Source organism: Vulpes vulpes, chromosome 2 (assembly GCF_048418805.1).
Source record: "Vulpes vulpes isolate BD-2025 chromosome 2, VulVul3, whole genome shotgun sequence".
NCBI lineage: Eukaryota > Metazoa > Chordata > Mammalia > Carnivora > Canidae > Vulpes > Vulpes vulpes.
This window is the reverse complement of record NC_132781.1, coordinates 17,363,387-17,386,770: the sequence shown is the minus strand read 5'-3', so window position 1 is coordinate 17,386,770 and position 23,384 is coordinate 17,363,387. Positions and strand designations below refer to the sequence as shown.

At 52.9% G+C, this 23,384-nt stretch overlaps 1 protein-coding gene across 1 annotated transcript; it reads right to left on the bottom strand.

Annotated features, from left to right (window-relative positions):
- Positions 1-282: 282 nt before the first annotated feature.
- On the bottom strand, positions 283-23,157 carry WNT9B (Wnt family member 9B). The gene is made up of 4 exons (XM_072746952.1): positions 23,021-23,157; positions 6,821-7,077; positions 5,130-5,395; positions 283-4,321 (listed from the first exon to the last, which is right to left on the bottom strand). The coding sequence occupies exons 1-4, from the start codon at positions 23,098-23,100 to the stop codon at positions 3,848-3,850; spliced, it is 1,077 nt and encodes a 358-aa protein (XP_072603053.1). The 5' UTR covers positions 23,101-23,157; the 3' UTR covers positions 283-3,847.
- Positions 23,158-23,384: the final 227 nt, after the last annotated feature.

Here is a 23,384-nt window from a genome sequence, read left to right as displayed (position 1 = left end):
CTGACTTAGCATGTAGCCTCAGATGAGTTACCTCCTTCCCCTAGGCCTCCATTTACCCAGGATCCATTAAAGGCAGTGATGCATTCCTGCCCTGTCTATAGATGAGAGGAAGCAGCAGTCCAGAGAGGGAACTAGCCATACTTTGAAGGCCAGCAGATCTGTGCTCAAATCCTGATGTCTTTGTTTCCTAGCGGCATTCGAGAGCCTTTACTCTAAATGTGAAATGTTGTGTCCAACATGCAGGGTTATTGCAACAAATCAAGACAGAGTACAAACAACGGATACAGAACTTATTGGTTTATTGTGTCTCTTCCCCACTAGAGTGTCAGCCCTGTGAGTCAGGGACTTGATTTTTCCCACTGCTGTACCCCAGTACCCAGAGAGGTGCCTGGAGTTCAGCCGGGGCTTCCTAAGTCATCACTGATTGAATGGATGGACATAACAGGTACTTGATATATGATAGCTCCCACTGGAATTCCAAAACGTGCTGAGACAAAAAACACTTGAAGTTCATGGCTGTTGAGAGAGGAAACTCTGGAAATAAGAAATAATCTTCAGGGCTGGCATGGGTCTGTTTGTGGGCCTGTCTGCCAGGCCATGAAGGACACCGGGACACTGGGCTTATCTGGACAGGGGGAGGTACATGATGTGCCCACAAGAGCCAGGAAGGAACATCCAGGAGTGAGGTGGACTGAGGTGGGGGCACTTGGCAAACTGGGGACCCTCCACACGGCCTAACAGGGCTCCCTCCCTGTAGCTGACTGTGGCAAGGTGGGAAAGCTCAGGCATTTCCCAGCTCCTGAGACACAGGACTCGGCTTGGAAAAATGCTGACGTGCTATCCCGATCCGAAAGGCCAGGGTCACACACAGCCAGAGACACAGCCACTTCCCTGGGCTCCATCGGCTCAGGGCAAGTCCGCTCCCATAGCGAGTGGCCCATGCAGTATTTCCATACTCCTTGGATGGACCTCCTCAGTGTGACTTTGGGGACATCCCTCCCTCTCTGGGCCACATCTGTAAACTGGGCATGAGCCCCTCCCCCACAACATGCATGCACGCAACACACACACACACACACACACTTCTGGGGATAAAGGGAAATCAAACGGGATTCAAGGGACAAGAGAGTTTCTGAAAACCGAAAGTGCTTTACAAATGCAAAGAGTGGGCATCTTTGTTGTCATTATTATTATGAGCAAGATAGTTTTGCCAGAGCAGAAGAGGGGGCCTGGGACCCAGAAGAACAGAGAATTTACAAAACCTTCACAAGGACAGTCTGGATCAAGCCCAGCAGGCCTCATGCACAGAGGAGAAGTGTTCTCATCAGCGCCAAGAGTGGCTGGTTGCAAGAACCTGTGAGACACCCCAGCCCCCTGGTGAGCAGCTCAGGGGTGACCCCCGGGTCTGGCCAAGCTGTGTCTCCCCAGACAGCTGGCTTCTGACAGAACACACAGCCCCCGCAGGTGCTGCCCATGAAATATAGAAACTATATAAATATTATACATAAATATTTTCTCATATATCTTAGCTATATAAATTATTCTCTTTTGCCCTAAAAATTATATATGTGAGGTAGACCAAAAATATACCCTGTGAGCATTTCCCTTAAAGCTGTAGAGTGAGGGGCCCCAGCAGGGTTGATGTGGACCTTTGGGGGCACCCGAAAGAGAAAGAGGTGGAGCAAGGAAGGAGAGAAAAGGCTAGGCAGGGAGGACCTCCCCCCAAGGCCGAGGCACTGTCAGAGCCCACACCTCGTGTCATTGGCCTAGGTTGTTGGGGTTGGTGGCCCACCATGGCCTCAGTCCCTCAGAGTCTGCCTTTATCCTCTTGCAACCCCAACACTGCCAGGCATGGAGCTGGGGATGCAGATGGCCTGTGGGTGGATCAGGTCCCTTTTTCCTGCCAGGGAGGCCTTTGGTCCCTTATGCCGAGGGCTGGGGCAAGGTAGAGGCAGAGTTGGGGCCTCAGATGGATTGGGCTGGCAAAAAAAAGTCTATACAGTGGGGGGGCGGGGAGTGGAAGAAACTATAAAACCCCTAAAACCAGCCCACTCTCCTTTTTTGCTCTTCTTGACAAGATGTGGGCTGGCTGCCTGGGTCAGCAGGGTCAGTCCAGTGAGGGCATCTCAGGTAAGTTTGGCTTCTCATCAGAACCTCTGTAGCCAGAGATCCTTCCAGCATCTCATGAGCTGCTCTGACCCACCCCAGCCAGGACAGCTCCTCGCCCTTGGAGGTCCCAGGGAGCCCAGGGCTTCTTCCTGGGCTTGCACTGGTGGTTTCTGAGCAGACAGCCAATTCTGAAATTTCGTTGAGCAGAGGTTCAGCAACTCTGGGTTCAGAGGAAGCTGACAGAGGGCGCGGCAGGGTCGGCAAAGCAGCCGAGGGTTTCCCAAAGGAGGCCACTTCCTCCTGGCTGGCACTGGGCCCTGCTCTGGGGAAACACTCTGCTTCCAGCAGAGTGACCCCTGCAAGGTCTTGGTTCTGAACCAGAGAGGGTGTGCTGCTAAAATGTGAACCCTCAACCTGGCAGGTCCAAGGAGCACGTGTGTGTGTATGTGTGTGTGTATGTGTGTGTGTGTGTGTGTGTGTGTACACCAGTTACTTCCTCTTTCTCCCACACAGGGCCTTGGTAGGTAGCACTGGAAATGTCCACAGGATCAGAGGAAATTAGCAAAGTCACGTCTATTCCTCAGGTAAGAGCCAAAGTGGGGGCTATTCGTAAGTGAAGGGGGCCCCCAAGGAGCCAGGCTTAGCAAAGACTTTCCCACGCCTGTAACTCCAGAGTAAAACCTTAATTAGATGAGTAGCTATAAGAGGAGAAATGTAACCAGAATCAGACCTCTTCTGTGTCATGAATGTCAGCTGTGTTGGGGCCTCACGGCACAGGCGGACCACCGCCACAGGGACCTGACCATACCAGGCCTGCAGGGAAGATGAGAAACCGAGCTCCCGGCGTCCCTGCCTTGAACCAAAGGCTGTCACTCTCTCCTGGGCTGAGAGTAAAGGTTCCACATCCAGAAAACAGGGATGGGTCACTGTCTCCCTGTGCAGCCTCCGTGCACTATCTGCGCCCCACCTGGGGACCGGCTCTCCCTACCACCTCGCATCCACTGGTGCTCTTACAGAGCAGGGCTGGGCGGGTGTGGCTAATGCAGCTCTCAAGGAAAGAATGAGGCCTCCGTGAGTATTTTAAACACCAAATCAAGGACACAGGGCTCCAGGGCACGGATCTGACTTGGTTCCACTCAAGCCCAGAATGCTTTCCTTTCTGCAAACAAACAGCTCCTACTACCTAGCCTTTCTCCCTCCCACTAGCACAGCGAAGCCACGGGTGGTGGGGTTGTGCGGCCCCCAGGGCTCACTGTGACCTGAGCAGGGCCCAGGGACTGGACTCACCCATCCCTGTCAGGCTCCAGCCTTTGCGTCCAGCTGACACTGCCTCCCAGTGCCCTGCTGGCTCAGAGGCTCACCTCCCAGCGTCTTACTGGCTCTAGGCCACTAACCCGAAGAATTGAGATAGCAGGATGTCCCTCCCCGCCCACTGCCCCCCAAAAAACCCTCAGTCCTGTCTTCCTCTTGGTCTCCCTTATTCCCCCCACATCCTTTCCTACTCTGTTTTCCTGCTCCAACAAGGCTGGGGACTCTCAGTTCTGATCCCTCTGAACCTCTCTCTGCTGAGTGTAGAGGGACGGAAAGGCTGCTGAGGCCTGGTGGAGAGAGGAGTGCGTGCACACTGGCTCGTATGTCGTGAGTTTGTGCATGCTGTGTGTTCCTGCCTGGAGGGGCCTCAAGGTGGCCGAGCACTGCAGGGTCCTGGCAGTGCCCCCTGGCACACCAGGCAGCAGGCCTAGTGCTTGCAGGTATACACGAGCTCCTCCTGCACGCACTGCTGGCACTCAACGTAGCAGCACCACTGCACCTGGCAGTGGCAGGAGAAGGCCACCAGGCGGCTCTGGGTGTCATAGCCCCGCCCGCAGCACAGGCTGCTGCAGCTGGCCTCCCGAGAACACACCCTGCCCGCTGTGCCTGGTGAGTACTTGCTGGGCCGGCAGAAACTGGGCGAGTCTTCCATGTAGACCAGGTCCCCAGGCCGTGGGGCCAGGCCTTTGGCGGGGCTGCCAGGCCGGACAGGTGCCCACAGCTCCAGGCGGCCCAAGGCCTCGTTGGTAGCACTGGACACCTTGACAGCTGAGTCATAGCGCAGCTTTAGCGCCTGGCCTGTCTCTCGGAACGGGGAGAGCTGCTTCCAGCAGGTGCGCACGGCGCAGGAGCCCGAAACACCGTGGCACTTACATGTGGTCCTGAGGCCACTCTTTACTGCCTGCGAGGAGAAAAAATGCAGGTGTGGTCAGGGGCCCATCCCCAGAGCATAGACCATGGCAGGATGTGGTAGCAGGATGGGCAAGAGACAACAGAAGGGGGCAAATAGGACCCAAGCTAACCCATGTGCCACTTTGGTGCAAACTAGCTCAAGACCACGCTTCTGCTGGGCCAATGCGCACACCTTGGGCCAGATCTCGGCCCCTGCTCCTTCCCTTGGCCCAGAGTGCTTGTGGAGTAGAAAGCTGAGCACAGCAGCCCTGGTTTGTACCAACTCAGCAGTGAGGACACAGAAGTCAGTCCTAAAGACTTGGAACCCTGGCCTCTTCCAGCCTCTCATCCCACTAGACCTAGATACCTTTCACCCTCCCGTCCTCCCACTACTGTGTGCCTCCACTAAGCCCCTTCCCTCCTATGGGCCTCCTCCGTCTCTCCATCTATAACATGGAGGAAGTGGAGGTGTTGCACCAGGTCAAAGGTCAATGTAGTTTTCAAACTACATGGGCTTCTTGGACATCAGGAAAGCCAGTCCCTGGAATGGAGACCCTTCTCCAAACACGCTGCTGCCTCATCAGGGCCCAGTCCCCAGCCTGGCTCTCTCCTGCTGCCTAGCCCATGGTGGTGCCCAGGACCCTTCCCTACTTCCTGGCACCTGGTAGTGGCATGCTGGTGGAAGAAATGGGGTTCCTCCTGGGACAGCTGCGTGCGTGTTGGGGAGCAGGGCCGATGCTGGCCTTCCATTGACCTTGCTGCCCACTCCTGCACCCTGGCTGGGGCAGGGCTTTGAGGCCTCCAGGCAACACACTCACCTTGATGCCCACGTGGGTATTGTGAGCATCCACCCGTGCCCTCAGGTCTTTGCTTCCTCTCTTGGGCCCCAGGAAGTTGCTCAGGAACTTGGTGCTGTACTTGAGGTTGTCGCCGCACACGCCCCACTGCCAGGCCTGTCGGCTCTCCAGGCCCGGAGAGTCATCACAGGTGCAGCGCTCCATGCGCCCGGCACTGCAGGCCCGGGCCAGCGTGTGGGTGAGGGCGGCCGAGGACACTGCATACAGGAAGGCCGTCTCCTTGAAACCTGGGCCGGGCATGGGGCGGGGGGGCGGTTATCCAGGAGGGAGAAGGAGACTGGGCTCAGAGGCTGCCCTTCACCCACTGAGAGTAGAAGAGGGTGATGGGGGCGCTGTGATGAGCCAGACAAGGATCATGTGGACCTCAGGGCATGGCCCGGGCAGCCTCCTATCACCTGACCCTTAGGCTCAGGCTGCAAGCTGCGGTTTAGACAGAACTGTCAAACGCACTATGGAGTTTATGCCCAGGTTCCCAGGGCAGCAGACAGGGGTTACTGCCTTTACTGCGCAGATTAGGACACTAAGGTGCAAAGACAAGTGACTCGGGCCCCTGGTGAGGAGCAGAGCTGAGGCTAAACCACTGATCTCGACTCCAAGTCAGTGTGCAGGCAAATGGACTGACCCATTTCTGAGGCCCCTGATCCCCTGAAATATGCTCTGTGGGCTTCCTGTGCTTCATAAGTCCTCTTAAATGTCACTCTCTCCTACCTACTTGTGCAGTAGACCTAATGACCTATTGACCTAATGAGTAACTTTGGGTCTCCTGCATGACTTGTTCCAGACGGATCATCCCACCCCCTTCCAGGACCATCCCTACGCTTGTACTCTTGGGGCGTGCTCACCTGACCTGCTCTCCGGGGTACCTGGCATAGCATCAGCTCCATCCTAGACCCTCCCCAGCTGTGGAGAGCAGCTGGCCTACAGGGGGGCTGGCTCCTTCTATATGTCATCACTGCCTTTCAGTAAAAGTCCCTTGCTACTTGGTGACAGAGTCACATGCTGACCTGTCTCCCCCGGAGGCTGTATGCTCTCCAGGAGCACACGGGGTCTTCTTGTTCAGCCCTGTGCCTCCAGCATCCAGCACCGTGGCTGGCTCGCTGCAAGCCTCACCAGAGGCTTAGTGAATGAGGTGTGGAGGGATACAGGAGGAGAGAAGAAGGTGGAGTGAGAATGGAAGGGAAGGGGGGAATTATGGGCCAATGGTGTGATGAACAAAGTCACAGGGCATGAGTGAACACAAGAATTTGACCCATCTCAGGGTATTTGGCCAACTACTGCCTGCCTTCCATCCTTATACGCTCTTCCACCTTGTTTGGCGTGCATACGTGTGTGCCTGTGTTCCTGTGTGTGCGTTGGAGACTGAGGGAGGGGGACTGGGGGACCACCCATCTCATCTGTGGGTTCCTCCATGATCCAGGAATGGGCTGTGCCTCCTCCTTCTCTGTGTCTCTCTCGCTCTTCTGTACCCGCCTCCTCCCAAACCGAGGGAGAACCCAAACCCAGGACTCTTCTCACCAGGACCATGCTAGGTTTGCAAAGGCAGCGTGGCCTAGGCCCAGAGGCCAGGGGAACAGGAAAGCTGACTCCCTCCAGCCCTCCTACCCCCAGCCCTTCTCTTCCTCCAGCCCTCCTCTCCCAGCCCTCCTCCCTACCTCTCTTGAGCAGGCCTGTCCTCCCCTCCAGGCTGCAGTTCCAACGCTCATGTCGGAACTGGAACTGGCACTCCAGCAGGCTGAGGTGAGCAGCGTCCTGCAGGGTCTCGGCCAGGCCGGGCTCCCTCCGGCAGAGCTGCTTCTGCCGGCGGGACAGCTTCAGCAGGTCACACTGCTTCAGGTGGGCCCCACCCTGTGCTGGGGCCGTGGCGGTGCCCAGCCCTGGGAAGGGGGTCAGGACCTCCCGCCCGGTCAGGCTAGAGAGAGCAAGAGAGTGAGACAGTGACCCTGAGGGTCTGATGGGGGAAGGGGGCAGGGAGGACCTGGGGCAAGCAAGGGGAAGGGGACGATCTGGGGGGCTTCATTTATTCCCTGCTGGGAGACGGGCCAGCCCCATGGGGTTATGTGCCCACTTTACAGAGTAGGAAACCAAAGTGCTTGTAACAAGGTCTAGTGTCCAAGTTTTCCAGGTGCCAAAGTCTCTGCACTTCTCACCTGTTCTATTTCTCAACCTTGCCCAATCATAAAAATCATCTGGGTGCTTATTAAAAATATAGATGCCCAGGATCCACGTTTGGCGATTCTGATCTTACTGGTCTGGAGTGCAGCTGGGGATCTGTATTCACCACATACCTTGGGCAGCTCCTATGGTGAGGGAAGTCTGGAAAGTACTGCCTGTAGGTAGTATTGGCTGCTGCCTGGAGGGGAGGCCACACTGCTCAGAGGGGGCAGGGAGACAGATGGAGATGTTGGGCAAACACTCAGCAATTTCCCTGACATCCCCCTCTCCCTTCTGTTATACTGCTGCCCAAATAATCCCATTGCCGACCCAATCTGTTTCCATAATTCCCAGCTAGAGCTTCAACCTTCCAGCCACTTAGCGCCTATTACAAAGAGATGCTTAGGGAATACCTGGATGGAGGAAGGAAGGAAGGAAGGAAGGAAGGAAGGAAGGAAGGAAGGAAAAAAGGAAGAAAGAGTGAATGGACAGATGGATGGATGGATGAACTGACAGAGAGGTGGATGAATTTCCAACAAGCCTTCAGCTCCAGACTTCCTGTTCTAGTACATACAAAGTCCATGGATTCTGAAGTCACGCTCCTACTTCCTAGCTGTGTAACCTTGAAGGCTTAGTTTTTTTCCTCTGGGAAGTGCAAAGAGGGATCCTTTCTACCTTCTGGGGCTGCTGGGAGGATTATATGGAAAGTACCATCCACAGTGCCTGGGACATGCTCGTTCACCTTTCTGCTAGCTGGAGTTTCTCAAAATTCTTTCCTCTCACAAGATGCTTTATTCTTTAACCTGGGCAGATCTTCCCGTTGTCCAGATAAGGAAACAAAGTTTTATGAAGAGGCATTGCCTGGCTTGAGCCATACAGCAGATAACCAGCACGGCAGGGACTCCTGTAAGAGCTCACCTTGCCTCTCCCCAGAAGTTCTCTGAGATGTTTCTCCTATTTCCTATCCTGTACCCTGGTGGCCCTCAGCATGGCTGGAATATACACTATTCCAGGAGAGGCCCACACCCCATGGAGCCAAGGCCCAGATCTGTTTGGAGCCACCTGACCTGGCCAGGACATCTGGCTGGATGCCACACTGCCCCGGGGAGAGTGTGGGTTCTGGCCAGGCCCCAGGTGCCCCCCAGAAAGTGCCCATAGATTCTAAATCCATCAGATGCAGCCAACCCAGTGTGGAGCATATCTCCAAAACCCCTGAGCACAGACAGATGCTATCAGGCTCCTCCTGGCCCAGCCTGGCCCTAGGCTCCCCTGCTAGACAGGGTGAGGGCAGGGACCCGTTAATCATTAATCTGGGGGCAAATGGGTAAATTTCCGGTCCACCAGGTCTACACCCAAACCCCTCCCTGCAGCCTGACAGGAAACCCTTAGAGCTTGACCCTTGGCAGGTCCAGATGTCAGCTCTAGCCGAGAAGGCCCCACCCTGACTGGTTTCCAGTATGAAGGGCGCAAAGGGAGCAGGAGCCAATCAGCCCCTCAAGTGCTCTCCTCACCACAGCAGGTGCTGATGTGAGGGAAGACTTCTGCTCACACTGCTCCTGCATTTCAGAAACTGGAACCTCCCTCATGAGCAGCTGATTGACAGATGAGAGAACAAGGCAGGGAGTGATGGGGAATTTCGACCAATGGGGCTGCACATCCTTCAGGGCTTGCCTCCAATGCCTTTCCTAGAAAAATAGCTATTATTATTATGTCTTCATAGCTACATCATGTCTTATACTCTCTGTTGTGTAATTTATATCATCTATCACTTTTTGAGTGCTTGTTACTAAGACCTTTAACCTTTAAATTGCAGACATCTGTTGAGTAGGCTACCCATTGGTTCTTCTGGTCTACATGGTTACCATGTGGTTGACCATTTTATTCCACTTGACCCTGCTGCTCTGGCCTATGGATTGGACCAATGAGGATCATATGACTTAGGCTGGACTAATCAGTCCTCTCTCTGGGAATTTGGAATTTGAATTAAGTTGTGCAGACGGTTGCTTTCTCTCTCTTTCTTTCTTTGGGTGGTTGGGCCTGTAACTTAGGAGATACAAAGAAGAAGCCGGCCCACAGAGAGACCAAGAGAATAAACCAAACACATAGGGAGAAGCAGAGGTGAGCAGGTTCGGGGAGCATTTGGGGAGATTTTCAGCCCCAGCCCTAGAGTCTTTCCGTGTGCAGCTGTGCCCTCATCTTAGAGATCTATAGCACAGTGTCCTATCTGTAGTACAGTGTCAAGGCTTGGACGTGGCTGTCTAACTAAGGGTGCTGTCACTGATCACCACCTTCCGACAGCTGTGAAGGACCAGCATGCCCGAGCCCGCACTTGTTAGCAGGCTCAGTAAACACTCTCTCTCCCATCCATTGGCCCCTATTCTTTTTTAATTTCGTATAATAGACCCTATGATTGATGGCCCCAGAAGTCCAGTATAAAGTCGGTTAATTTTATTAGCAGTAATGACACTTAGTAGCGATTAATGGTCAGGAAAGGCAGCCAACCACATCGAGGCCTCAGGCCACACTGGGCCCTGGTCTGCCTAGGGCTGCGCTCAGAGAAGGCTCCCTGGCACCACCTCAGGAGCCCCCTCAGGGCCTAGGAAGACAGCTGGGAGACCTTCCCGGACCCAGTGGGTTTCCCTTTTATTTATTTCCTATGTTGTGGTTGGGATCATATTTCCTTTGAGGAAATAGCTCCATGACATCAAATTTAGAAAAACACGTTATTTCCTCACATGGTGTTCATGCGCTATCCTCACATCTACTAGGGAAGGCTTCTTCCTGGACCTCAGAAGGATTCTAGGCATTGCAGTTTCCCATCCCTCTCAGGGTCTGTGGGCATGATCCCTTCTCCTTGAAGAAACTACATTCCCTGGCACCTGGGCCTGAGAATCGCACCCCCACCTGTCTGCAGAATCTTATGGCCCACATGTGAGTTGGGCCCCTTGGGGATAAGAAGTATACCTGTAAAAGATCAAGTGAGCTTCATCAGTCACATGAATCCAGACAAAATTTGGAATTTTAATAAAGACACTGCCCTGTGGTCAGGTCGGATGCTATCAACCAAACGAGTAGCCAGTGTTCTGGACTCAAGAGCAGAGGATGAATACTTTGTGAAGTTGCTAGTTGCTCTTCCAGGGGTTGGGACAAGAGCTCCTTCAGGCTTCTGCTGGACTCCAGTGTTCCTGAGCTGCCTGGGACCATGTCACTCCCCAATTGGCTGTATTTGCTTTGACCCAGCTGGTCCCTCCCATTTCTGCTTCCAGTTAGACTCCCCCAGGCTGACCTCCAGAAAGGTCACCCACCCCCATGCTGCAAGATGTCTCTGGTTTTGACTCCAGGGCATCCCCCCCACCAGCTGTTTCCTGGGTCACCTTGTCTTCTCCCAGGGTAGGAAAAGTCAAGAGTGCCCTTCAGGACTTCACCTCAGATACGACCCTACCCCTGCTTCTGGCCTTCCTGCCCTGGCTTCCTTTTACTCTCTAATGCTCACCCCATCCATGGTTTGGCTAAAGCTCCCCCATTTGGGATGAACCTGAAGAAAGGAAAAGAAGGTTCTCCCAGGATTTGGAGAAAGTGTCCCAGGAGACTGCTTTTGTTTACCTTCAACAGCACCCCAGTCACCACCAAACCCCAGAGAGAAGATGGAAAATTAACCACCACTTGCTTGAGTACGGGACCCAAGGACCTCAGGCCCGCAAAGCCGTTATGGTCTGGGTAGTCTGGTCTGTCTGCCCTCACTCATTGGTGATCCTGGGAATGTCCACTCTCCCCCTGAGTTCATTCTGTCTAACAAATACACATTGACTAGAGGGAGAGTGTAACGGGACCAGGCTGCCTGGGTTCAAATCCCACTTCTGCTTCTTGCCAATTGTGCCAATTTGGGCAATGCACTTCACCTCTCTCTCTGGGCCTCATTTATAAAATGCAGATAACCAACCACCATATCTACCTCACAGGGCTATCAGGAGGATTAAATGAGTTAACATTTGTACAGATCTTAGAACAGTGCCTGACACATAGTAAGCTCCAGGTAAGTGTCATTCTTGAGCACTCACTATATGCCAGGCACCATGCTGGCTGCTGGGACGTGCTCCTGCCCTCAAGGAGCTCCTAGACTAGAAGGAACTTGGTTGGATTCGGTAGTACTCCAGACTCTCCCAAGGCCCCAAGAAGCAGAAGAGAGCTTTGAACCAGCCCAACTCCCAGTGGAGCAATCAGGAGCTTCTCAGGGGTCAGAACTCTTAGCTCCATCTGGGTGAGAACCTGACCTTGGCCAGTCCCATCCTGCCTGTAGTAAGAGGCCTGGGGGGTGGGGAGGAGGCAGGAGGAAGGTCCCAAGGAGCACTCTTGGCTAGTAAGGAAGACCTGGCAGGTGCAGCACATTTCCCATCACTTGGGGGCGCCTCGGGCTCTGTTCTTCCACCCCCTACCCCCACCCTTCTTTCTGCTTGAGAAGGTCTGATGATTCCAGAGGAGGCCACCCCCAGGATGTGGGTGAGTGGTGTAGGACAAGGCTGGCGGTTCCCAGGGCACCAGGTAATGCCAGCCTGTCTAGACCCTTAGCTGGAGGGGCCAGGAGCTGTGCCTGGCACCAGGGACCATGCCAACTGTGGGCAGCTACCTGGGAACCAGGAAAGCCTTGCCCTGCCTGGAGCATTGGCCTTGGCCCTGCAAAACCCCATTAGATGCTCCTGATAAGAGGCTTCCGCAGCAGGGCCATTTGCATGGTAAGTGTTCCCTTTGTGATTTCATCTCAAACATCTCAGCGCACCTCACAGCCCTCACTAAATCCCCCTACACACACACACCCACACACATCCACACACCCACCCACATCCACACACACTCCCCACCCCCACACTGTGCTCTCCACCACCAGGTCTTCCCAGTAGGAAGATTGCTGAGGGCAGTGGCTGGCCCCGGAAGAGAGGGCATTTGGCTCTGACAGTCCTTCTGCAGAGAGGGGGTACCCTCAATATCCACTCCAAGCCTCTCTCCCCTCTTTCTGTCATGCTAAGAGGCCCCAAGTTTATGTTGCTGAGCAGCACACAATTCCTCCATCCTTCAGACTCCTTTCTCCTCTCTTGGATTTGGGGTCACCGTCATGCATCCTCCAAGAACATGTCCTTAATGAACAGCCTGGTCAAGTCACCAATTGCCACATCCTACCTCTACTCCAACAAGCTCCATCCTCTCTACACTCACCCATTCACTTAAATATAAATATCTAGGTGACTTTATCAAGGGTCAGCTTCATCCCAGGGCTACCCACAAAAGAGTGAAAGACACAAAAGCTCACTCTTTCCCTGTCAGGGTCCCCCTCAGCCCCTCCTGGATCCACCCTCCTTTTCCTTCCCAACTCTTATGTCAGGACTCCAGGAACCCAGCTTGAGAACCAAATCTGGTCACCTTCCCACTAGAGCTCATCCCCAGAGCCTCGTCCCCCACCCCAGCACAGCCCTGGCTCGGAGAGAACAGAGCCTGGCCCAGCTGCAGGCTTTGTCTCTCCAAAAACAGCTCCACTTCCTGTTCTGCAGCCGCACACCAGGCTGCCCGCTGAGGATGGCATGGGGGAGATGTGTGCTCACAGCTAAGTGGGCAGCAAGCAGCCCGCATGGCAAGCATGCTTTGCATCTCAACAATCTCGGGTATTTTGAGCTTGGCCAGTGCAACATCTGCGGAGGAAATGCTTCCCCCTCCTCCTTCCTGTCTCTCTCCCTCTCCACTCAGGCCCAGCAGAAGCCAAGGAGGGGAAGGCTTCATCCCTGGCATGCATGGATCTGGTGCCACGGTGGCCAAGGAGGATCCCCATGGGCAGAGGGTTCCCTCACCTCTACAGACCTGAGATTAGGAACAGCTCCCTCAGCTCCCTTGCTGGGCCCACATGCACACCATTTAAATCATATATTTTAAGGCTGGAGAAGCCCTTCAAGATCACCCAGTCTAGAGGTTTTGCCCTGATGGCTCCTGGAAGATATTCCAGAGGCTTCTAGGGGCAGACTGGAAGGCAAGGGATTTGCCAAGTGTTTAGGTCTCAGCTTTGACCTATCTCCTGCCCTGGGAGTTCATGTAATATTTATGTTCCAAGGTGACCCACTGAGTTAGTGGCAGGCCTAGGATTGTGCCCTGAGTCTCCTGATTGTTTCTGTCAAGGCTAGAAGTTTCTGCTTTTAGCTTCAACGTAACACTTCAGGGAAGCAAAATTAGCCACCACCACCCCAAATGTTTAGGATGAAAGGAATACAAGACAGGTAGGTATGAAAGGAAAGCAATCTGGTCAGGACTCCTCTGGGCCCCTGAGCAGCTAAAGGGAGAGAAGTGTGCTTTCTTTAAGGGACTACTTTTTCCTGGTCTAAAACTCAGTTTCTTTTTGGCTAAAATCAGAAATAAGGTTTAGAGAAGTGGCTTGCCTATTCATACTAAAGTGTGAGTGTCTGATACAATGCCAGTGCCTGAGAACATACTTTGCTAGACAGAAGGCAGATCACAGGAGAGGGTCTGGGATAATGAAGAAACAGAAGAAGGAGAAGCCTAGAGCAAGGAGAGGGAGGGGTAGAGAAAAGGGAGCCTAAGAGCTTTAAGATAAGCTTCCCCAGCTTCTTGGTTTCACAGGCCCAGCCCCGACCCAGGGAAGGAGCAGTTTAGGAGACATGGGTGGGGACTGTAGGAAAAGGCTAGTAGTCTCTGAGGATGTCTCTTCTCATGGTAGGCAACACGCCCATCCAGTGCTGCCCCAACCTTGAAACCCTGGCTCCTAGGCTGGATAACTTTGACCAAGTTCTTGAAGCACAATAAGTTAACCAACTAACCAGCTTGGCAGCCTGCTCAGTGGTCACCCTCTTCCCCACACAGATGGGCAGGCAGGCTTAGGCGGAGCTGGGGGCCCTGGAAGAGCCAGGCCCCAGGGGGGATGCCCTGTGTGTGATCCCTGTGTGATGATGGTAGTTTCATCGTTGGCGGCTGCTCAGGACAGAGATGTCCCAAGCTGCCAGTTCCATTTGTCCTCCTGCAGGGCCCAAAGATGGTCCACACCCCCTCACCTCTCCTCTCGGCTCCAAGGACAGCAGGAACCTCCCAACCTGGTGAAGGAGCCACATCCTGAATGCGCCTAGGGAAAACCTGAGTAGTCAGGACTGCCCTAAGGGATGTAGTGGTAAGGGGCTCCCCTGGGAATAGAGCAGGGTCCCCAGAGCAGGACCAGAACAACTTCCCACCTTGGACTGTCCTGGACTCAGAGCCAGCCAAGGCTGTAGCAGAGGGTCCTTCCCTCGGGCAGTCTTTTCCTCATCCTCCTGTCAGTCCAGTTCATGGCTCCCCCAGTCCAGTTCATGCCTTCCTTCATGCTATAATCCCTGCCTGGGATGCCTCTCCCAGTCCCAAAGCCCTTGGGGATCCCCTGGACTCTTTTATGGCCACAATCTTTTTCAACATTTGACTTAAAATGCAAAGAATGAGAAAGGTGATTCTGAGGCCCCATCCAGCTCTAATGTGCTCTGATGCTTATCTGCCTCCTCCAGGAAGCCCTACTTGCTTGCCAGTCCCATCTCTTTCTAACCATCCTCTTTCTTTGTGTTCTCTCACTTTTACAGATATAACATCCATAGTTCTACGTGGTTGACACTTTTTTCTTCCTCCTCACAGCTGCACGGACAGACTCTCCAAGTAGCCTGTAAGCCCCTCTGCAGAGGTCCTGGTTTCTCAGACCCAGAGGTCCCCCATTCCCAGCTCAGATCCTCCACCCCAAACAGGTGCTCCTCAGATACCAGCTGGCTGCATAAATCCCTCAGATGTCCAACCCCAGCTGGAGAGTATGTTCCAGGCAGTCCCTCAGTCTCCCCCCCACCCCCATTCCCACACACCTGGCCTCCCTGCTGTCTCACTTCCAGCTGCAGGGGCCACCCAACACCCCACCCCCCCAATCTTCCCAAGCTGGGCCCTGCAGGCTGGAGGGGCGTGGCTCTGGGGGAACCTGCCTTTGGCCACACCCGCCGTGCTCTCCCCAGTACCAGATCAGCCGCCTGGGGACTCCACGGGCCCACGGCTCAGTCCCTGTGGAGACTGGGGAGCCAGATCTGTTCCGTCTGGACCTCAGTTCCTGGGGACAAGCCATGCCAGACACCTGAAGTTTCCCTTGGACACCCAGGGAGGACCAGACAAGCCCTTGGCCCAAAAGTCTGTCTTTAAAACTCAGCTTGCACAACCTCTAGTGGTGATGGGTGCTGAAAGTTTACCACAGGTTCACAAATCTCACCCCAATTCCAACTCTAGGAAGCTCGGACGACTAAAAAAATTTTATGCAGTTAGGATGCATTCATATGGCAGCAAGTCCTGACCTGAACCAAAATGAGAATATTTATGATCTGCCTTTATCCCAATATGTAGATCCTTTTTCTGCAAAAATAATAAAGTGTCTGATGATGGGATGCTGCTCTGGATTTAGTATATGCATGAAGTTATCTTTCTAAAATTCAAAAATTCTTGAATTCTGGCCTGGCCTGGCCTTAAAACAAATGTAACTATCAAGAAAGCAGGCCTTCTCTGCTCTTGCCCTGAAACCAGTCTCTTTAGAATTTCCAGGACTCTGGGGGCACCTGGCTGGCTCAGTGGGTCAAGCATGTGATTCATGATCTCTAGGTGGTGAGTTCAAGCCCCATGTTGAGTGTAGAGCTTACTTAACAAACAAAAACAAATAAAAAAGAATTTCCAGGACTCTGAACATGGTGGTTTAAACCTATTCTGGCTCTTTGAGACTCTCCACCTCCCCCGTTCTGACTTCATCTCTCCAGTGAGGGGGTCTGGGCTTGAGGCAGTTGTCCTACCCCAGAATGCATCTCAGCTGCCACCAACATTTCTATGGAAGGCAGCTGTAGCTGACTTCTGGAGTCTGATGGGGGCAAGTCTTTGCTTTCTACTTTGCTTCTACTTCCTATCCTGATGGATGCCAGGTCATGACAAAGCAGTGTGTGCTCAAGAGAGTCAAGTGTAAGTAGGAGATGGAAGAGCAAATACAATGGGGCAGAGGAAAATTCTAGGGGAGAGGAAGGGAGAGGGCTGTCCATCCAGACATTCTCTGCGGACCATGAGGCAATGCTAGGGACTATGGGGGACTCAGCCAACAAGTCCCCAAGACCCTTGCCTAAATGAATTGAAGACATAAGCACACTAAAAAAATAGGTAACAAAGCAAAAGTTTAAAACAACCAGTGAGGGCAGCCTGGGTGGCTCAGTGGTTGAGCATCTGCCTTCAGCCCAGGGTGTGATCCTGAAGTCCTGGGATCGAGTCCCACATTCGGGCTCCCTGTGAGGAGCCTGCTTCTCCCTCTGCCTGTGTCTCTGCTTCTCTGTGTGTCTCTCATGAATAAATAAATAAAATCTTTAAAAAAAAATTTATGAATGGGGCAGCCCTGGTGATTCAGCGGTTTAGCGCCGCCTTCAGCCCAGGGCCTAATCCTAGAGACCTGGGATTGATCGATGGATTGAGTCTCACATCAGGCTCCCTGCATGGAGCCTGCTTCTCCCTCTGCCTGTGTCTCTGCCTCTCTCTCTCTCTCTCTCTGTCTCCCTCATAAATAAATAAAATCTTTAAAATAAAAAAAATAGGGATCCCTGGGTGGCGCAGCGGTTTAGCGCCTGCCTTTGGCCCAGGGCGTGATCCTGGAGACCCTGGATCGAATCCCGCGTCGGGCTCCCAGTGCATGGAGCCTGCTTCTCCCTCTGCCTGTGTCTCTGCCTCTCTTTCCCTCTCTCTCTGTGTGACTATCATAAATAAATAAAAAAATTAAAAAAAAACATTTAAAAAAAAATAAAGGTTTAAAAAAAAAAAATAAAATAAAAAATAAAAAAAATAAAACAACCCGTGAAAAGATGCCTAGGCCATATACCAGGTGAAGGGTGAGGGTGACAGGATGGGCTGCCCAGGGGGAGGCAGAGGTAGCAGGAGGCAACATGACAAGGTTGGCTCTGGATTCGGACAGGCCAGAATTCAGATTTCAGTGCTGCCAGCCCCTAGCTGTGAGCCTTTGGGCAAGGCACCTGGCCCCTCTGACCTCCTTCCCACTCACCTATATGAATTCCACCAACACCTACCCCCTGGGCGGTCACAGTGGATAAATAGGATCATGCACATAAAATGCTGAGCACAGAAAGGATTTGAATTATACAATGACGAGGGCAAAGATGAAGAGAGGGAGGAACATATGATACCAAAGATGCCCCTAACTTGGGAGGCTCTAAGACTACATTGCTAGATTTCTTGAACTCCTTATAGATGGATAGCATCTCAGCAGGTTTATTTGCACTTATTTAACTACAACAACTCTATAAGGTGAGGGTTAGCCCATTTTATAGGTGGGAAAACTGAGGTCAGAACAGCGAACTGAGGGGGATCCCTGGGCGGCTCAGTGGTTTAGCACCGCCTTCAGCCCAGGGTGTGATCCTGGAGACCCAGGATCGAGTCCCACATTGGGCTCCCTGCATGGAGCCTGCTTCTCCCTCTGCCTGTGTCTCTGCCTCTGTGTGTGTGTGTGTGTGTGTGTGTGTGTGTGTGTGTGTCTCCCTCTCATCTCTGATGAATAAATAAATAAAATTTAAAAAAAAGAAAAAAAAGAACAGTCAACTGACTTGCAGTCCCTGCGCGGCTCAGTCAGTTGAGTGGCTGCCTTCAGCTCAGGTCATGATCTCAGAGTCCTCAGATCGAGCCCTGCATTCTCAGGCTTCCTGCTCAGTGGGGAGTCTGCTTCTCCCTCTCCCTCTGCTACTCACCTGCTCATGCTCTCACTATCAAATAAATGAATATAATGTTAAAAAAAAAAAAAAAAGAACAGTTAACTGACTTGCCCTGAGTCACAATTACTAAGTAGTGGGATGAAAGATTTGAACTCAATCCGTGATTCCAAGTCTGGTGCTCCTTACACTGTAGCAGGGCCTCGGGCTGCCTCTTTCCCTACTTATGCTGATGCCAAGGTGCGGGGGCGGGGGGGGGGGGGGTCACTTCTACCCAAGCACACACTCCTAAAGGCACCAGGACCTCTCTTCCTTAGGGGATTCCAGCTCAGGAGTCCTCCTACCTTGTCCACCTTCCTCAGCCTTAGAAAAATCCATCACTATCCATGGGGAGGCTGGCCTGACCCTGAGCCCAACTACAGAGCCCAACTCCTGGGTGGGGGGCGGTGTTACAGCCTAGCCAGGGGCAGGCTGGCCTAAATTCTTTCCCCAAACACAGTGATTCTTATCAGTGATGTTTGGCTTTCAATCCACCACCCCAAAGCAGTACAATTTCTTTTACCCTTTCTTCCCTCCAACTCTGTCTTTCTCGGGACCCAACCAATTTATAAAAATGTTTATAAGCAAAACAATACCATTCAAATACAAAAAAAAAAAGCCCAAAAAACACTTAGGAATAAGATTTTAAATATTTGCACAATCTGCATACTGAAAATTACAAAACACTGCTAAAAGAAATTTTAAAAACTTACATAGTGAGATATGCCCATTTATAAATCAGTAGATTCAATATTGTTAGAATGTTAATCTTCTATAAATTGACTTAAAGATTCAATGCAATCCCAAACAAAATTCCAGCGGGCTTTCCTATAGATATTGACAAGTTGATTCTAAAATTTATGTGAAAATACAAAGGACCTGGAATAGTAAAAAAAAAAAAAAAAAAAAAAAAAAAAAAACCTTTTTAAAAAGATTTATTTATTTATTTATTTTAGAGCAAGAGATGGGGTGGGGGACAGAGGCAGAAGGAGAGAGAGAGTCCTTAAGCAGACTCCCTGCTGAGTTTGGAGCCTGATACAGGGCTTGATGCCAGGACCCTGAATCATGATCTGAGCTGAAATCAAGAGTCAGACACTTAACCAACTGAGTCACCTAGGTGCTCCAAAACAATTTTGAAAAAAAAAAAAAGAGAGGGGGAATGTATACTATTTGGTTTTAAGACTTACCATACAGGTACGGCAATCAAGACTACATGGTATTGGCATAAGAATAAACATATAGGTGAATGGAATCGAATAAACAGTCCAGAAATAGAATCTCATACATTGAATCAATTAATTTGCAACAAAAATGACAATAGAGAAAGGACCATCTTTTCAGCAAATGGTGCTGGAACAAGTGGATTTCCACATGGAGAACAATACACTTTGACCCTGACCTTACATGATTCACATAAATTAACTCAAAAGGAACAAACAGACCTAAGTGTAAGAGCTAAAACTGTACAATTTCTGGAAGAAAACGTAAGAGGAAAATTTTACAACCTCTGAAGAGACAGAGATTTCTTGAGTAGAACACCAAGAAAGTATAAACCATACAAGAAAGTTGTAAATTGTACCTCATCAAAATTAAAAACTTGTATTCTTCATAAGATTCCGAGATGAAAATTAAAAGGCAAGCCACAGATAGGGATGGAATATTGCCAATTCTTTCTGACAAAGGACCGGGATCCAAAATATACAAAGAACGCTTATAACTCAATAAGAAGACAATCAACACAATGAAAAAAGATGTTCAGATGACTAACATGCACATGCAGAAATGTTCAACACATGGGGCGCCCGGCTGGCGAAGTCAGTTAAGTGAAGCCATTGGGATGATTTAAAGACTGGATTGAGTGACAAGGGCTGTCATGGGCTCCACTTGTCACATAATACAGTGCATGTTCACTTATAAAACACCACACCACTTAATATTTGCAGAATTCCCAAGCCATCCAAGCCAAAACATGAGCTCTTGAGTAATCCTAGACTTCCAGGCCAGGATCAGCTCATTAGAATTCGGGAACCCTAGGACCTCCAGGTGCTAAAGACCTTGGAGGCAAGTGACCTGACCAAGTGATCAAGCAGGCGAGGGCACTACCCTCCACTCCCTTACCCCCTGCAGCTCCCTGTAGCTGCTGCTCCCCTGGATGATCACACAGTCTTTGCTCTGGAGACTGTTCCCTGGAAGGCGAAGAACCCAGACTGGAGGCAGAACCTGGCTTCTATCCCACCTCTCCCATTGACTTGTTGTGTGACCTAGGGTGAATCACTGAACTATTCTAACCCTAAGTTTCCTTTGAGGAACTATTTACACCATCCTATAGACCTCAATGATGGTTCTGGAGTCAGATGAGAGAGAGGCTGTATGAGAAAGTGATTTGTAAACTGCAATACTAGTTATTAGGTCACTGGAATTCAGCTCTGGTTTCGTAAAAGCCCCAGAAGCAGTTGCTGGCTTACCGTGGTTTGGGGACGATGGCTGCTTCATTTGAAAAATGGGACTAACCATTAATGACCTGCTTGAAACAGGGAGTTGGACCAGAGATGCTCCTGTAGTACTTCCAACTCTTAAGTTTATGATCCTGTGATTTCAAAGACCCCGAGGAGATTGGCCTCACCTTCTCTCCGGATGTTTGAATTTTCTTTTATCAAATGCCCAAACATTTCATCTTATAATCAGAAATGAGACTTCAAATGCAAATGACCTGGAGAAAGGAGGAGCACGTAGCTTCCCATTCTCACTATAGTGTGGATGACTGATATCAGATTCCCTCCAGAGAGCAAATTCTGATAGGAAGCTGGAGAGAATCGGGCCTGACTGAGTCACGATAGGGCTTCCTCAGTGAGAATTCAGGCTGAATCCTGTCTATTCTCTGAGACTAAACACATAACGGCACAAGACCCCAGTTTTAGCTTATTCTTCAAGTATTTATCCTGTTCTCCAGACTGGGGTGGCGGTGGCTGGAGTCAGTTTTGTCAGCTTTGCTTAGCTGGGTTCATGACCTGAAAAAAGGTGGCTCTAATACTCACATGATCCCTCTCAGCCCTAACCAGGCCTAATTGACCATTCCCCACTCTGATTTCTAAGGCTGCCCCCTGCTCATAAGTCTCAAATTCTACCCCTGTGCACTGCCAAAAACTCCTTTTCCTTCCAACCACACCAGCCAAAGTGGTCCAGACCTCCCAAAGGCCCCTCCTCTCACCCCATCTGGCCCTCACCCCATCCCCAAAACCCAAACAAAGAATTGTGGAAATAAGCTGATATCCAAGAAGACACAGGTGCATTTGTCCTCCTGCTCTCTGTTTCAGCTCAGAAACCCCCTCAGGGCTGGGATACCAAGCTACCATGCCTAATCTCCTCACTAATAATAATTACTGGCATTAGTTGAGCATTTACTATGTGCTAGACCCTGTCCTAAGTGCTTTACGTGTACTAACTCCCGTAGTGTTCATATGAAATAGGCACTATCATCCCCATTTTATTATCTCCATTATCCCCGCTTCTCATCTGTAAAAGTGACTTGTAAATGACTTGGCCAAGAGCACACAGCTAGCAGGCAGCTGGGTTGGGGATTGAACCCAAAATCTGTGCCCTCACCATTACGCCCTGCCTGCTGAGGCAACAGTAGTGCCTTCAAGTCTGAAATCACTGTCAAACAAACACGTTATGCACTGCTCCCAGCGTGAAAATAGAGGTTCGGTTCTGTCAAGTTCAGCCCCTCCTTTGTAGGAAAGGATCACTGAAGTCCAGAGACTGGTCTTCCCAGATCACCAGCAAGCTGAGCTGGGAGCTAGGGTCTGGGCTGACCTGCCTATGTTGCCAGCCACCACCCCCCTCCTGATTTTTCAGGAGAGGCCACTGCTCGCAGCCAAGGCACGTTTTTAACCAGGGTCATGACCTGGAAATTAGCCCACAGCCCTTAGTTCAGTCTTCCGGGGATTTCTCAGATCCTTACTCCCCTCCCTGGCAGGTCACTGGCTTGGTGTGTTTTCTTGCCTTTGCTTTAGTCAAATTGTAAACTTCACCCTCATTTGGAGTGACAAGATGAGAGTAACAGCCTGTGCACATTTGGAGCAAGCTTTGGGTGGAGGTCACGTGAGTGCCTTCGCACCCAAGACCCCACCTCTCACCCAAGTCCCTGGGTCAGAGAAGGAGGGACAACTGCCCTGTAACTCGTGCCCCCGCCGGCTCTCTCCCCAGGTGTCTCCGCAACTCTGATCTCCCTTTTGCCATCATGTACCCCTGCTCCCTTCTCACTCCGGGTCATCCTCCCCAGAACTCGTCCCACGCCAGGTGTGAGATCTGGCTGGGCTTCCCCAGCGGAAGGGTCCCTCCGCACCGCCAGCTGACAGTCCCCAGCGTCCGCAGCCCGCACCCCCGTACCGCGCGATCCCCGCCCGCCACCCAGCCCGCAGGGAGGAAGGCGAGGGCGGGGAGGGGGCCCGGGCGCGCACCGTGGTGGGACGGGGCGGGGGGGGCGGGTTACGAGCACACGGCACGGAGCGAGCGTCCCGAGAGGGCCCCGGGACGCGGGAGGGACGCCTGGACCGGCGGGGGGGGACCGGGCACGCCGTGCGGATGCGGCCAGGGTCCGAGACGTGTGCGGGGTTCGGGAGCCGGGACGGGGGTCGGAGGCCGGGCGCACGCGGCGGGATGAGGTCTCGGGCCGGGTGGGGAGCGGGGCGGCAACGAGCACCGAGAGTGGGACACCGGACGGGGCGCCCGGGCCGGAGCCGGGCCGGGGCAGCCGAGGCCGAGCTGGGGCGCGAACCCCCGCAGCGCGCCGGGACTGCGGCCCGCCGGCGGCTAAGGTCTGAGTTCGAGGTCCCGCGCGGCCGGGGCCAGCGGGAGGGCGAAGTCGGCCCTGCTCTAGCCGGAGGAGGGGAGGCAGGCAGGCCGGGGACGCCGGCCGGGGGCGCGGCGGGCACTGACCCGAAGTAGGCGGCGGCGGCGGCGGCGGGCAGCGCCAGCAGGCAGAGCGCGGCCAGGGCCAGCGCGGGCGGGGGGCGCATGGTGCCGGCGGCGCGGCGCCCTGTCGCATGTCCTCGCGCCGCTCCGCGCTCGCAGCGCCGCCACCAGCCGCCCGCGGGGCTTTAAAGCCGGGCGGGGCGGAGCGGGCCGCGGGGAGGGAGCGGCGCCGGCGGCACCCCCCCGGGCGGCGAGCCCCCCGCCCCATTGGCCCCGCGCGCCTGCCCCGCCCCGTCGCGGGTGGGGCCGCCGGCCAGGGCCCGCCCCCGCCCCGCCCCCGGCCCCCGTCTCCGCGTCCCCCCGCCCCAGGTGAGAGCTCACCTGACGC

Coding starts and splice junctions, on each gene's coding strand:
- WNT9B (XM_072746952.1), bottom strand. CDS start 23,100: ATGCGCCCCCCGCCCGCGCTGGCCCTGGCCGCGCTCTGCCTGCTGGCG. Junction 5,396..6,820: donor GACAGGCCTGCTCAAGAGAG/GTAGGGAGGAGG, acceptor TGCCCGGCCCAG/GTTTCAAGGAGACGGCCTTC. Junction 4,322..5,129: donor ATACCCACGTGGGCATCAAG/GTGAGTGTGTTG, acceptor TTCTCCTCGCAG/GCAGTAAAGAGTGGCCTCAG.